At 37.0% G+C, this 16077-nt stretch overlaps 1 protein-coding gene across 2 annotated transcripts; it reads left to right on the top strand.

Annotated features, from left to right (window-relative positions):
* The first annotated feature begins 54 nt into the window (after window positions 1-54).
* Window positions 55-8231, top strand: RfC4 (replication factor C subunit RfC4). Of its 2 annotated transcripts, none has more exons than XR_011702583.1 (8): window positions 55-287; window positions 374-485; window positions 639-847; window positions 3050-3245; window positions 3875-4003; window positions 7067-7147; window positions 7428-7619; window positions 7729-7784. XR_011702583.1 is itself a non-coding variant. In XM_071594714.1 (8 exons), the coding sequence occupies exons 1-8, from the start codon at window positions 178-180 to the stop codon at window positions 8142-8144; spliced, it is 1059 nt and encodes a 352-aa protein (XP_071450815.1). In that variant the 5' UTR covers window positions 55-177; the 3' UTR covers window positions 8145-8231. The 2 variants fall into 2 exon arrangements, 1 of the variants encoding a protein (XP_071450815.1); XM_071594714.1 differs by lacking the exon at window positions 7428-7619 and adding an exon at window positions 8037-8231 and having other exon boundaries at window positions 7729-7842.
* Window positions 8232-16077: the final 7846 nt, after the last annotated feature.

The raw sequence follows: 16077 nt of genomic DNA, 5'->3' as shown, positions 1-16077 counted from the left end.
TCATTTGTCCTATTATTTCTCATTTTCACCTTCAATTGTTTGCTGGCGCAATTGGCGGCAAGATCTCCCTATCGGTGTTGAAGGGAGTATAGATTACTGTCGTGAGAATTAAGTTAAGTACTATATGTCAACTCGAAATTTCACTCCTTGAAAGAGCATTTTCATATTGTCGAAGACATGGAAGTGGACGATAAACCCAGTAGTTCGTCTACAAAAACACCAGAAATCGGCAGCCCAATAAGTGAGCGTCAACCTTCTCAATCAGTACCCACCAACTCTGCACCATGGTATGTTGATGGAAATTGGTGCTTAATTCACATCATGTAATGGGAAGATTTACAATATTTTTAACTTTATGATTTATCCAAATTAGGATTGAAAAATATAGACCAAGAGTGTTTTCAGATATCGTTGGAAATGAAGAGGAGGTTGCTCGATTGGAAACCTTCGCAAACACTGGAAATGTACCAAACATCATATTAAGTGTGAGTTGTTTCCCAGAATATTTATATTTTTTCAAAGGTGCATTTTTAGTTTTCATGATAGAAATGAATAGCTTTGGAGGGGTCCGAGTGGGTGTGATTCTTCATGGTTTGTTTTAGTTCTTCCTGTGCGTTATAATTTCCTTTATACACTAGGGTCCTCCAGGAATTGGTAAGACCACAACAATATTGTGCTTGGCTCGGACGTTATTGGGACCCAACTTCAGAGATGCTGTTTTGGAGTTAAATGCTTCCAACGATCGTGGAATAGATACAGTTCGCAACAAAATAAAAGATTTTGCTCAACGAAAGGTCACGTTACCTCCTGGAAAGCATAAGATTATTATTCTGGATGAAGCTGACAGGTATAAATACAGAATTATGTGTTGGTATTATTTTTAATACTGTTTTAGTATCATGATTTGTTTGATTTTTTTATTCGGTCATATCATGGGGAACGGCGACCGGAGAATTTCTGAGAACAATGAATTTACCCATGTACAGGAATTCACATTTTAAATTTGCTTAGAGATGCCCAAATTCTATTTCTGCGAATTGACACTCGTTAGCATGATCGTTTATTTCACATTTCTAGTGCTCCACTTCCTCTTTACTCCCCTTAATCCTCACATTCTGTTATCAGGAGCATTATTCACTGCTCATGGCCAAATCTTAGTGACCAGCACAGGATAAATGGAAGTGATTTACATTTTGCTGGGTACTTTGACTAATAGGGTGTGCAACCGAAAATGGCATAGTAATTGTGTGTGTAATAAGCGGTTATGTATCAATTACATAATGAAGTTGGTGATCTTAACATTATGGTGAAACATACACATTCATGACAGCCTAAGTTAACAATAATTGCCAGGAAAAATGTATGAATGTTAATTATTTTTCACTTTCACGCGTATCTCTGAACTAAATTGCAAATACTCTTCCATGGGATTAAAATATACATATTTGCAGCTGCATTCGTGTAATTAAGTTTCAGCATGTTTTTAAGTTGATGTAAAGTTGTCTATTAAACTATGTCAGCAATTTATTCATTGTGCAATAAATTGGATTTACTTGGTCAAGATTATACATATTTCCCCTTTCAATAGTACAGGCCAATGAAGCTCTATAGAGACCTGATATCAGGTGTTGCTTGGGAGATGCCATTGCTAACAACTAATGATTTTTTATTTGGGCTTATCTCTAAGAAATTGTGTTCTAAGAGTACACTACAAGATGTGGTTAATTATGGACCTAACCTCTGCTACATCTCCAAGCCATCCGACCACCTAAGTTTCCCACTTTCTCCTCATAGAAATCTCAAAAGTTTACATTTTATGCGTATCCCAATGCCTCTGCAAACAAGTTTCAATACTGTGCCATCATGCAGCGCATATTTTAGTGTTCAGTTGTCTCTTCTAAATGTCTATACTTATCAACTCCGGCCTCATTGTGAAAGCTTTTCTACCTAATGAAATTCTTCCTTTACTCCCCTTACTACTTAGCCCGCCTTCTTCTGAAAGCTTTTTAAATTAGGAGAACTCTTCTACCTGTGCTACTTTATGCCTTTACAACATTAATGAAACAAAGGTGGTGTGCACTATTGGTTGTGTGCATTTCGTGTTTAGTGCCAATCATATAGCCAAGGGGATCGGGATGGTGCGGGGCTAACGCACTGGCTTCCCACTCAGAGGATCCGGGTTCAAATCCCGGCGGTATTCAATATTTTTCAGGGGTATCTCGATCTCTACTTGAGGTGCTTTGTGGAGGGTACTTTGAGTGAGTACGCCGTCCGTCGGATGGGATGTTAAGGTGCGGACCCCTTGGTGCCTTTCGTAAAGAGTAGGCTAATGCCGACGCCGGGTTTCTCTCCACCCTTCATCCTTTCCTATCCATCCCCTATGGCGCAAATGACCTCAGCTGTCAGTCGCCTGCCCTAAATACTACTACTCATATAGCCAATATTGATGTTTTGTGTTATTCTAAAGGGAAATATTGATATAGGGTTCTGCAAAAAAATCAATATTGGCTATAGGATTGGCACCTTACCAACCCCAACATAATTGTTCATCTTATATTTCAGGTTTCGTGAGAATCTCATTTCATTTATGTTCTTATGATTAATTTACATATCTCGTACAAATCACATGAAAGGTGCCCAAAAATGATTTATAACCTTTTGCCGATTGACCAACCAAGGTTTGATCATCCATTATGCTAACTGATTTAAGGAGTTTCCAGAATGAAAATACAAATGAATTAACGTTAATCCAATAAGCCAATGTCAATCAATGCATTTACACTGTTTAAAATTTGTAAGTATATCATTATTAATGACAGAGAAATATATGTATGTAGTAAAAGAATTATTGTAGTGTTACTTAAATAGTAACACTAGGAAAAAACTATGAAATATCTCTATGAATAAATGTATGCTCTCAAATTTGGTTGCCTCTATTGTAAGCAATGCTTCTTTGAGTAAAAAGATACTGATTTTAGGAGCAGCATTAATGTATACGTATTTAAAGGCTTTCCTTTATGTTAAGTATTAATGTATTTTTATATTTTAGCATGACTGATGGAGCTCAGCAAGCTTTGCGACGTACGCTAGAAAAATATAGCAACACAACACGTTATGCTTTGGCTTGTAACAATTCTGAGAAAATTATTGAACCCATACAATCAAGATGCGCAATGATCCGCTTTGGAATTTTATCAGATATGCAGGTTTTGGCCAAGGTGTTGCAAGTGTGTCAGGCAGAACAGGTAAGTTGTTTATGTTCATTTATGTTGAAAATGAACTACTATCATTAACCAATTTGTGTTTTTAGTATCAATTAAATGGATAATGTGAGATGCTTGCTGCTTGAAATTAACAGTATATGTGTGCATATTGTAAAAGTAACACCATTGTGGTGTTCACCAATGTTCGATGTGCATGCATACGTTTAGATTAAAAATTTGTTTTTAAAAAAGATTGATGAAAATGAAAATAACTTGCTTTAACATTTCGGTGGCCCAAGCTACCTTCATCCTGGGATTACAGGGGTGTTTAAATGAGAGGGGCATTCGATGATTGGTCGTTTAGAGAACAGGAGAGGAAGGAGCAAGCTACTGGGAATGCTTGAACCCAGGGAGTTGATAGAATTTAACAAGCCTGATACAAGTGAATTCTAAGGTCCTTAATTGGATTTTTCATTTTTTTAAATTGGTCCTTACACCATATGGTTTGATTAGTATTGTATTCTATCCAATATTTCTATTTTTATGCTGTTATGATCTCAAAAGACCATTTTGAGGAAACTCCGTAATCTTATTTCAAATTTTTAATTTTGTGTTTGGACTTAAATTTGATGTTGGTTTGATTAACCAATTCACACTACTCTGCTTTTTAGGTGTCCTACACAGATGATGGACTTGAAGCCATAGTTTTTACTGCTCAAGGAGACATGAGGCAGGCATTAAACAACTTGCAGTCGACTTACAATGGCTTTGGCCACATCAGCAGTGAAAATGTTTTTAAGGTATGAGCATCTTCAGTAAATGGGTTTAGACTGTATGAACATCATTTGAATAAAAAGTGAGGTTGACTTCATTTTTTACAATCAAATGCGATGGGAGAGTGCCCTGGAGGAGCCTCGAGTACATAGAAACTTAATTTGAAATTTAGAGGTTTGCTTAAGGAAATCAGTAGTACAGTAGCAAATTTATTGATGCAAGAAAAGTAGTGTGCCCTGAATTTCAATTTCAGCTACCAGAGTGAACAGTTCAGGTGGGTTTTTTCTTGTAGGCTGTGCCGCGATAAAGTTCTCTGTAGTTAACCATGTCATAAGACTATTAATAAGTGTTTCTTCATGGTAGCCACAGATGATTGAAGTCATTGGAATGTCAAAGAAAATTTAGGGTACATGTAAATATTCTAGAATGTTTCAGAGTGGCAAACCAGATCATTTAAACTATTAATCTTCTACTAAACACCTACAAGTATTGTTGCAAGCAAAAAATATTATGAGAAAGAACGTTTTATTCAATTTTCAAAACTTTCTCTGATTTTTCAAGATAATTATTTTGAATGATTTTGAATGATGATGTAATGTTTTCACTCAAGGTGAATTTTAAGCACTAAATGTTTTTGGTGAGTGGAGATATTCATTCTCTGGTTTTCCTATAATTTGGACGACAGAAGACTTAAGTACAGAGATATAGCACTCTCATTTATGATGCATAAGTAATCATAATGTAACATAATTGAAATTTTTTCATTTCCCACAAATATTTATTTGTATATGTTAGCGTAGAATAATTGAATTAAATGTATGATACTTTTTAAACTATTAATGAAGTTAAAATTAATTGAAATAAATGGTGGTTTATTTTTTTATTATACGGCTGCCTCCTCTTAGGAAACCAACCAGTGAAAAAAATGTTTCTTTACCAATATATATCTGGTGGTATTGTGTAATTCTAGTGGTAGCATCATGATTCTTCTTTGGTCATAATAACTTCTGAATTCTTCTTGATGTCCTATTAAGTTAAAAAAATCTGGCTTTGCTGTTTTATGAATGTGTTTTATCATTCCAGTTGATATTTTCACTGATTTCATTGGTCTGCCAGCTCTTGGTGGCAACTCTCTCAAGAAAAGTCTGAAATGACTCTAGCTCTTAAAAAGTTTGGGAAAAGGCCCGAATATTTTGAAAAAGTGTGAAAATTGATAATTGAATGCAGAATATAATTCATACTCAATGATTTCTGAGACAGTAATTGGACAGGCTTCAATTATATTGGTGCCATCATCCACATAGAAGATACATAATTAGATTCAAATCACTGAGTCTGTGAGACAGCTCCTTAGGGAAAATCAGGAAATATTCAGGAATTGAAATTTGTGGAATGAGTGCCTGCACTTTGTGTAATTTTTTGTCATATTGAAATTGTTCAAAAAATGCACTCAATTAAACAAATCTGCATACCAACTAGCTGACCTGGTATATTTCACAGTAGTCAATGATGGATATTGTCTCTTATGCATGAATCATTATAAAATGGGTATTTTCGCTGATTTATTTTTCACGCAGTCCTGCACTCAGTGAATCAAGAGTAATCAAATGATGTAATATCCAGTGTATTTCCCTTCGATTGTAGTTGGGCAAAGGAGCAAAGGAAGCTCAATTTGTGTTGTTGCAACATTATATTTGATCAAATTAAAGTCATTTTGGTCATTTTGACCCTGATGGTTTGTGATCTAGAGGCTCATTTGATGAGCGTTTGATGTTAATTAAGATTGCTCCCAAGCCACAGATGAGAGACATCCTGAGAACATATTTGCTTTATATTTGTTTGTAAGCAGGTGAAAAAGTTCACATATGTTGGTAGTGTTTTGGACCAAGATGGTCAAAGTAATAGGGGGGTAATAAAGTGAAGATTTGTGTTCGACAAAGAAGCTTTCACATGGAAGAGGGAATTGATGAGAGGAGCATTGAGTAAGGATATTAAGAAAAGGGTTGTTAAAATGTGTGGCATAATTTTGAATGGCAGAGAGATGTGGTCATTGAGACAGGATAATGGGTGTAGATTGAAGGCATTTGAAATGTGGGTGTGGAAAAGAATGTGAAAGGCGATATGGACGGAGAGGGAAACAAATGAGGAAATGCTAGATGTGCAGATAAAGAAGGAGAGGGAATAATTGTTGGAAGAAATTCAATGATGGCAGGGGAGATAGATTCAGTGTGTTTTGATTTGTGATTGATTACTGAGGACTGTGATAGAGGGGAGAATGTCAGTCAAGTGAGGAAAGGATGGGCACATTTGATGGAATGAGAGGCTATAACAGAATATTCAGAATTGAAAAACTGTTTATTGTAGTGTGTGGAGTGTCAGGTTGTGTAATTTTGGATTGAGCTGAGAAGAGTAGTGACGATCAATCTTGGGTTCACCTGAAAGCCTACTATAAACTGTAGACTACCAATTAATTTGTGAATAAATTGCATTCCGTAGTAGCAGTGCACAAATATATGATGGGCGTTGTTTTAAGAATAACAACAGGAAAAAGGGAACACTGTGTATCATTCAACTAAAATTTTCTTGGTGTTGTTTTCATTGCAGACGCATCAACCACAAGTACTGTGAATAGTAGCATTAATAGAGTAACAGAATATAAAGGTTATGAGTAAAGTGTTACTGTGTTTAAGCAGTCATATGCATAACAACACTAGCATTAGTGGAAAAATATAGCATCCATGAACTGCTTAAGTCAGGTGGATTTGTTTGCAAAAATGAAAAATTGGTTACTAGATTATTCAATATATAGTATGTATATAAATTATCTTATAGGGAGTATTGGAAATTCATTAAAAAGTATGAAATGCTTGAGTTGGATTGTCACTGTAACTTGGGTTTAAACTGTCTGTATTTCAAGTAAAAACTTCACTATTTCGGCATCCCTTTCCCAAATCATCCTCCTGCTTTCTCCAATCTTGTTTGTTTGAGTGAATCTGCATTCAGTTAGACATTATTAATTAGAAGGCCTTAAAGATTAAGCATTGGAGAGTTTACATTTGAATATTGTGAATTCTCTTATTCTGTTTTAGGTGTGCGATGAGCCACATCCACTTCTTGTCAAGGACATGATCAAGCACTGCATTAATGCAGATATTGATCAAGCATATAAGGTATTTCATCCTTGTGGTTTCATAATTTATTCTATGGAATCCATCTTTTACTCTTTACATAATTAACTCTGTAGGTACATCTAGGAGTAGTCTAGTAATCTAAACTGGAATAAATTTAATCTTAATTAACTTTATTTACTTGAAGTGTATGCAGCTTTTTTCCCACGTCTTACATCTGCTCCAAGAGTCGTGGTTATTTTCATTGATTGCTATGGTCTTTTGCTTATTATTATTAAATCAATTTAGCAAGTAATTTAGTTTTATGTCTCATTCTATGCAGCTTGTCAAGAGAGAAACCTTATAGTGAAAATATCCTGATGCAACCCTTGGGCCCCATAATTGGGGCCAGCTAGAAAATGTTCTTTCTATGTTTCAAGTCCTCAGAAAAGAGTAGGACCAGAATAACTTCAAAGTAGTCCTAATCATGATTTAATTTGTAGAGATGTTAGTTCTCCCAATTTTTAATTAAAAAGTGAGTTTCACTGTGGTTGATTTACATCTTTATGATGACCATTTCTATCTATTCACACTTAAATCTTAACGTACGTACTAATATGTGATTTTCTTCTAATTTTTTTAAGATATTGAATCATTTATGGACCTTAGGATATGCTTCAGAGGACATAGTGGGAAACATATTTCGTATATGCAAAAGCTATGAAATGCCAATCAATTTGAAGTTGTACTTCGTACAGGTAAGGATTTAAAATGTTATTTTAAATGGTTTTCATTCTGATATCATACCTTTTTGTACACATGTGGGTACTGTGATTTTGGTTACTTTGTTCATGGTGAAACTATCCATGGAAATTCACTCGATCCATTTTTTTTATGTGTATTGTAATTTGATGTTTGAAATTTATTTTTTAATTTAAAATTTAATTTTCAGGAAATAGCTACTACTCAACTTCGTGTAACAGAAGGTTTAACAACTCTCGTTCAGTTATCAGGGCTGCTTGCCAGGATGTGTGACAAAGCAAAATCTGTACAGGCCTGAAAGGTTTTTGTGCTACTTTGCTGTAGTTGTCTCCTTCCTTTTTGTGTGTATTTATGTAAAAGGTAATAAATTGCATTTTTTATTTTTTTTTACATTTTTTTCATTTTGTACATAGAAAAATTTTATTTGTCCTTGTTCTGAGTTATTAGGTTCATGCCATACCACATTGTTCAACCCAAAGGTTTGTTCGATGGGCTAGACTAGAGCTCACCCAATACTAAGTCCAATGCATTGTGAAATTCACTCATAAATGGAGTAATACTCATAAGGTGGGGCCTGTTATGTTCCCTGTGCCACCTGTGTTTTCCTGGGAAGAACTAGTTTCCAATAAATCACACAGTTTGTGTGTAGGGCTGAAGGTGTCCAGGGGGCATCACTGGGAATCAAAGTCAGGCCCCCCAGTCCATAGCCTATTGTGCTCCACCCTGGGCTAACTACTGGCATAACCTATTAGGTGCATATGTACCCTAAAAATTAGTGCCACGTACATATGGTACATCGGAAATGTATAATTCATTCATGTATATTATGGTGATATTGTGTAATACTTGCGGGTTGTATTTTCTAAGTTTTTGTCTGTTTTAATATTTCATTCAATAGCACCATTTAGCTATATAAATTTGTATCTGTGTGGCTCTGATTCACATGTAGCAAATGATGGGATTATTTAGCCTATTGTGCATATTTTAGGAGTGCGTCCATTTTCTCACTGCAGTATGATGCAATTGATGCCCATCATCAGTGAGAATTCTGTATCCGAAAGCATGAGAGGAATTGAGTTAGCTTTTCAAAGTATTCCAGGAACATATGTACTATCTCGTTAGTATCAATCTCTGTTATCTTTTCTGTGTATTTTCATGTTTATATGCTTCTCATCTACGGTTGTTTCATCTGGAGATGGAAACTCCACAATGAGCACGGAATGAGTGAGCTGGATAATCCAGGAGAAAGTTTTCAGGCATTTCCACCAATTGCTACCTTGAGATGTTAATTGGTACATAATTAGATTTGGTATTACATTTATCCCTTCCCTTGGAATCTAACTTTGGCATGGTGGATGGAGAGTAGGGCAAATTAATACTTACTTCAGGGAGGAGGACTTGGGTACTTTTTATTTATTTCGCATTAATCAGAAAATGAAACTTTCGCCTTTGCATTGGACTTTTTACAATTTTATAAGTAACAATTACAAACACTCAAGCCCTGGATGGAGAAAAAACCAACTTAGGTGGGAATCGAACCCACAACCTTTGGGTTGGCAGGAGAGGACATTACCCGGCTGCCACAGGCCAGCTGTTAGTTCTGATGTCAGGTTGTGTTTTCTTATTAAGAGAGACAAGTAAATGTATTGTTGTGCAATTGAACGGACTGTGTCCATCCAACACCTACTTTCACCGGTGGAGTACCAGAAATAATTAAATTTATTCAGGGTTCCTGAGGTGTTGTGTTAATACCACGTGTTGACTGTTTATGTAGATTTCTTATCAATAACCTCCTGCTTGTTTGAAAGGTTGTCAACATAATTTTCCTGATGAAACATGCCCCACATATTGAGAAGATTGATTTTTGTACCTGTTGACCATAGTTTTGATAAAACATGTACGAGGGTCATCCGGAAAGTAGTACCCGTTCGTGAAATAAAGACACAAAAGTAAATATTAACAAACATAAAAAATTTTATTTGAAAGAGGATACTTTAAACTACTTCTCAACATAATCTCCAAGCAAATTAAGGCATTTGTCATAACGTGTGACAAGTTTCTGTATTCCTGCTGCATAGTCCTTCGCCGCCAGCTCATTGAGATACAGGGTCACTCCTTCTTTAAGTTCTTCATCGCTGTCAAATCTTTTTCCTGCCAAAAAGTCTTTAAGCTTTGTAAAGAGATGAAAATCTGAAGGGGCCAAGTCCGGGCTATACGGTGGATGGTCGAAAGTTTCCCATTTGAATTGCTGCAAAAGTTTTTGTGTTATCCCAGCTGCATGAGGCCTGGCATTGTCATGAACGAGAATGACACCAGTAGACAATAGACCTCGCCGCCGATTTTGTATTGCCCGCCGTAATTTCTTTAATGTTTCACAATACGCATTGGCATTAATAGTGTCTCCACGGGCCATAAAATCAATAAGCAATACACCTCGTCGATCCCAGAAAATGGTTGCCATGAGTTTCCTGGTGGACAGAACTGTCTTGAATTTTTTTGGTTTGTTTGGTGAATGAGCATGATGCCACTCCATTGACTGTCGTTTACTCTCAGGTGATGCATAACAAACCCATGTTTCGTCACCAGTAATTATGCGAGTCAAGAAAGAGTCTCCTTCATCAGAATAACGTCCCAAAAACGTCAGTGCTGCAGCCATACGCTTGGTTTTGTGCTCATCTGTAAGCTTGCGAGGGACCCATCTTGCACAAATTTTTGCATAATGCAGATGGTGTTTAACAATTTCATGAACAATTGTTCGAGAAACATTGGGAAAATGCTCACAGATGTCATCAATTGTGACGCGCCGATCGTTCCTCACGAATTCGTCAACTGAGCTCACCAGTTGGTCTGTAATGACAGACGGTCTCTCCGAACGCTCATCGTCGTGTGTGTTCCCCCTCCCCATGTTGAAGTTGCGACACCACCGCCGAACAGACGACTCGTCCATTACATTGTCTCCATACACCTCCTTTAATTGGCGATGAATATCACATGGGCGAACGTTTCTTGCATTGAGGAATTTCATCACTGCCCTCACTTCACAACTGGCGGCGTTCTCAATTTTTTTAAACATTGTAAACAATCACAGAAACAACACAGGCAATGCTAGCGTCACGCAACTTGGCTCAGAGAAGGCAGACAAGCCACTGAAGCTATCTGACCTCGTCCAGCGGCTACTCGCGTCGTCAGCACTTCATGCGGCACGAACGGGTACTACTTTCCGGATGACCCTCGTATGTACAAGGTGTGTTTCAAAAGTGATGCAATTATTTTTTTTGCAAGTAATTTATTGAAAAGATTTGCACAAACCCTCAAAATTCTTCAAATTACTGTTCTTGGAGCTCTACTGATTTTTTTTCCAGCAACTCTGCCATGACCATTACGTGCCGTGCCGTGGAAGGTGTCTTCGGTAACCTCTGGCAAGGTCCTCGTTTTGGCTGATTAATGGACAAAAACAGACAAAAAACGGGTTCATTTCAGGGTTGCCTTAATCTGAGGAAAAAGTCTGCTGGGGCGACGTTGGGACTATTGGGGGGGGGGGGCATCGTTGGCACTTTGTGTTTGGCCAGGAAGTCCCGGACTCGTAGCACGTTGTGGCAAGGCGCATTGTCGTGATGGAGTCCCCAGGTAGCAGAGATGTCTTTCCTCGTCCTGATGACCATTTTTCGGAGTCTTTCCAGTACATCCATGTAGTAGGCAGCATTAACTGTCTGCCCTTGAGGAACAAACTCCTTATGGACCACTCCTTTACTGCCGAAAAAGACAATAATCATTGTTTTCACTTTTGATTTCCTCATTCTTGCCTTTTAGGGCTTGGGGGACTGGTCAGAGTGCCACTCAGAGCATTGGCGTTTTGTTTCTGGGTCGTATTCAAAAGCCCATGTTTCATCATCAGTGATGATGTTGTCCAAATAATCAGGTTCATTTTCAATACATTTCAAAAAGTTCACTTGATATTTCCACTCGGTTGATCTTTCATGATATATTTGGCACGCGGAGGTTTACAATAACTGTTGTCCTGCAGCTTCCACAGCTTGGAGAGCACTAAGTCCGGTTTTGCGGCAAAGCTTAGCATCCCCCCCCCCCCTGCTTCGATCCCACTCCGACCAATAGCAGCAGCGTGGGAAATTAATTACATCACTTTTGCAATGCACCTTGTATTCACATATTTCATTCTGTCTGTCTGATAGAAGAGGAAAAGTCTTGAATCACACTTAGTCATCATGGTCAGTATTTCAATACTAAGACTGGTTAATTGCAGCCCTCAATTCTTCTTTATTCAATGTTGATTCCCTCTCACTCCCTCATAGCTTCTCTGTTTTATGGCCTTTTTTAATTCATCCCATGTACCTACTTTTCTCCTGGCCTTCCTTTGTGTTCCTCTTCCTAATAGTGTTCCTATCTGTTATTATTTCCAGCTAATTCATTGTGCATCAAGCTGTGTCTAATCCATCGAGTTCTTATTTGTTGTAGAGTTCCCTCCACATGGTCCCCTCTCCTCTTCTTCACTTCTATCTACTACTCCCTCCTTTCTCACTTTGTCTCAATTTATTCATCAGCACAATGCTTCATAGGCTCCTATTCTCTGCGAGTCCCTATTCCATTGTTACATGTCTACCACTGCACTAAGCCCCATACCCTTTGAATGACATATATTTGAAGTGAAGAATGCTTCACTTATTCATATACTTCATTATTCTTATACTGCTTATGAATTCCCATCGAGCAGTGGTGCCCTGATAATCCTTAGCCAGATTGGAACTTCCTTGTGAGTTGGCCAATGTTCTGTCATTTAGGCTACCCTGCATTTTTTGTTAGCATAATATTTTTACTAAAGTTTCTATAGTTGCAAGTGAAATAGGCTATGATTTGACTACTGTCGAAGACGCATGCATTTAATAATGATGCACCTGCCATAATTGTGTCTTATGTTTTTATTCTTTGCAATCTGATAATGATTCCCAGGAATCAAATTAGAGATGATTTTCAAACCTTTCTTAACTTAATCCTTGAAAAACATTACCAAGTCCCTCTTTATGAAAGGGAGCCAACTAAAATAGCTATACGCTTGAAAGTTGAAGTATAATGACAATTAGTTTCAGATAAGATCGTAAATAGGTACCTACGTTATTTTAAGAGTTTAAAATTTGTGATTTTCATTTCGAATTTTGGTACTGACGAATTCAAGTATAAAAAGGTGGAGTACTCATCAAGCCACACATCCCGATTTGGATAAGGTATTATTTCAGTTTTATGGATACTAATATTGTTGGAACATACAGTTGCATACTCTTAATGACTGTGGTTTTAATGAGATACTCCAAGACTAATGAGCAACGATAGTGTAATCATTTGAAAATAATATATCTTATGAGTAATTCATCTTGCAGTAGATGGCCTTACAGGCTTAATGGGTAGATCTTGGTGATAAATGAACAGGCTGAGCTGTGTGACAAGGATTAAGAAATATTCCAGTATTGCTCCATTAATTGACCTTCCTTTCCTCACTTGACTCCTCTTCCTTCCGTGTCTTTTCCATATTCCTAGAAATGGCAGTTTCCGGCTATGTTTAAAAAAAAATATTTTCAGGCAAAATCCAGAGTTTGTTAACTTGTGCTAGTCTTTAATTGTTTTCTATTATCTCTCCGTAAGTATGCCAATGTGTGATTGAGAGAGAAAACCAGGGAGTGAAATTACATATTATGACGTATTGCTATGTTTAATTGATATATATGTAATGAGTAACATTTAATAAATACAAAAGTCTTCAGCTCTTGCATCTCATAGTATCAGAATTTGTCTGTGGATTCAATTTCTGTTTACTAATGGAGGGGATACGTGCATCTTTACTCAATCCTGTTAAAGTGTATATTTACACCTATTGATATTTGGAATTAGTAATTACTTGCTCAAAAAAATGTTGGTCCATTAGCTGCTGTGGAAGCATCTTGATATTGAAATTTTATGGGTGAATTTTAAGCGTGTAGACATTTTTAATTGATTAAAAGCTTAAATAATAAAAACACTTAAAAAAATCTACTTCATAAATAATATTAAATGCAATCTCTTAGTAGGTGTGGCATTGTCATTGGAATAAATTCTTGTTTTATTCTTGAAAGGGTATTTGGAAATGAAATTGAGTAGGTATTGACCATTATACTAGTAGCAGTAATATAATAAAAAGAGATGTTTCAGGCCTGATATGGTGGAATATCATAATTAAATAAAAATTAAAAATTGGCAATATTTTCCACAAAATAATATTTATTAGTGTGACCGGTGTCAACTACATCATCGTCAGATGACAGTCGTCACTCAGAGTCTACTATATAGGAAACAAGATAGCAAGTAAGGGGAGGGTAGTGGAATAGAAGGGAAGAGGGAGGAAAGGTGGAAGGCAGCATGGGCAACTATACATGTGCGTGGGGGAGGGGAATGGGTCGGGGAAGACGAAGTAAACAGGTGTCAAGTGCAGAGAGAACGTCGTAGCTGGATGGACGGGGGGATTTCCCGTTGGGGGTGTGTCCCATGGAGTGGCACCATACTCCTAGGGCCGTAGAGAAGACGGTTGAAGTCAGGGGTATTCCCCCGTGGTCGTTGACTGGCCATTGGCATGGTATCAATAAACAAAGGAGCACAGTGCACAAAGGATAAACTGGTGATTAAGGGTTGGAATCTATTGTGGTTCCGTTAAGTGATTCCAACCCTTAATTACCAGTTTACCCTTTGTGCACTGTGCTCCTTTGCCCATTGATAGCTTGCCAATGGCCAGTCAACGACCGTGGGGAAAACCCCCGATTTCATGCGTTTTCTCCACGGCCCATTGAAACCGATGGTATCAATAAATTTTATTTTGTGGAAAATTGCCAATGTTTAATTTTTATTTAATCAGCGGTAATTTGTTTTGGCTAGATCACCACATGAATTAGTACTTATTGCATTTCCTTTTGCCAAACAGAGTTGGTGGGTCTTATTAATTTTAACACTGAAGTATAAAATACATGCATAGGTACCTTCTTAAAGAAGGAAATCACCGGTAACTCTTCATTTTAGAAAATCTACCAGCAATGTTATTTGGGAATTACTATCATGACTGAGGGACCTGGGAAATCTGCTTCAGTTCACACATCAGATGTAGATATGTCATCCATTTTTCAATCTTCTTCAAGTCAGTTTTTTTTAGCCGAAATTGAGAAATTCAAATGATGATCATGGATTAGGAGAACGATATCAAGTTGTGGTCGCCACTTCTTATTTTGGATTAGTGTTGGGGAAGGAAGAGTAGAAAATATGCGGAGCCGAGTGGGGGGCACGCTGGAAAATAGCCACAGGAGGTGACTGTAATTCTTTGGCTGCTCTCAAACTTGCTCCACTTCTCTCCATTGGGAATAAAATATTATATTCTGTTAGTGTTAATGGAAAACCCATTTCAAGCATGCATGACCTATTATTAAAATAATCTCTTTTATAGGAAATCAGTTTATGTAATGAAATCTTTCCACTGATGCAGCAAAAAGAGGATTTAAGTGTAAAGGTATGCAGAAGAATGAAAAGGTTTTGAATTTTCTGCCGAGAATTTAGTATACTTTTCTGCATCATCTTTACCCCTGGTTTGTTTGAATGATCAGGCCAAATGAAATATTGGTGGATTGGAGCATACAGTTTGAGAACAGAACACTTCAATTATGTGCACTTTTTATGACTACAGGTTGAGCTACCATAAAATCCCATTTGCCATTATTTTCTTGATATAGAATTTGAAACATTAATCCAGGCCAAAAACTTCTTTTGTTTACTTAAGGATGCAGACAGAAATAACAAAAACTACTTTTGAAAGTTGAATGAAATCTTCGTTATTTCTTATATTTTGTTATTGGCTTTCATTTACGTGAGCAGAATGAAGGCTAGTTAGCACAACCAAAGCAGCATGGATTAAAATCAATGCTTCTCAGTGACTTAAGTATTTTTCTTGATGTCACCATTGTAACAATAAGCTTTCATAATATAAGCACTATTCCGTAAACTATATTTAGAGGGCAGTTCTTCTAAAGAAAGCTAACTTTGTTTACCTACCATACGATTGTTTACCTTTTATTCCACTCGATTAGGTACTTGATGCCGTGGTAATGGCAAGTATTAATGAAAAATCTATTTCAATCACAGCACCCACTCGTTATTAGAACCAATAATGACTTCAGGTTGCCCAGTGTGTGAGTATATCATGTACCAGT

The sequence above is a fragment of the Hetaerina americana genome, unplaced genomic scaffold, assembly GCF_022747635.1.
Source record: "Hetaerina americana unplaced genomic scaffold, ioHetAmer1.1.p SCAF_68, whole genome shotgun sequence".
NCBI classification, from domain to species: Eukaryota; Metazoa; Arthropoda; class Insecta; order Odonata; family Calopterygidae; genus Hetaerina; species Hetaerina americana.
Note: the sequence above shows the minus strand (reverse complement) of the source record. Positions and strands in the feature narration are given on the sequence as shown.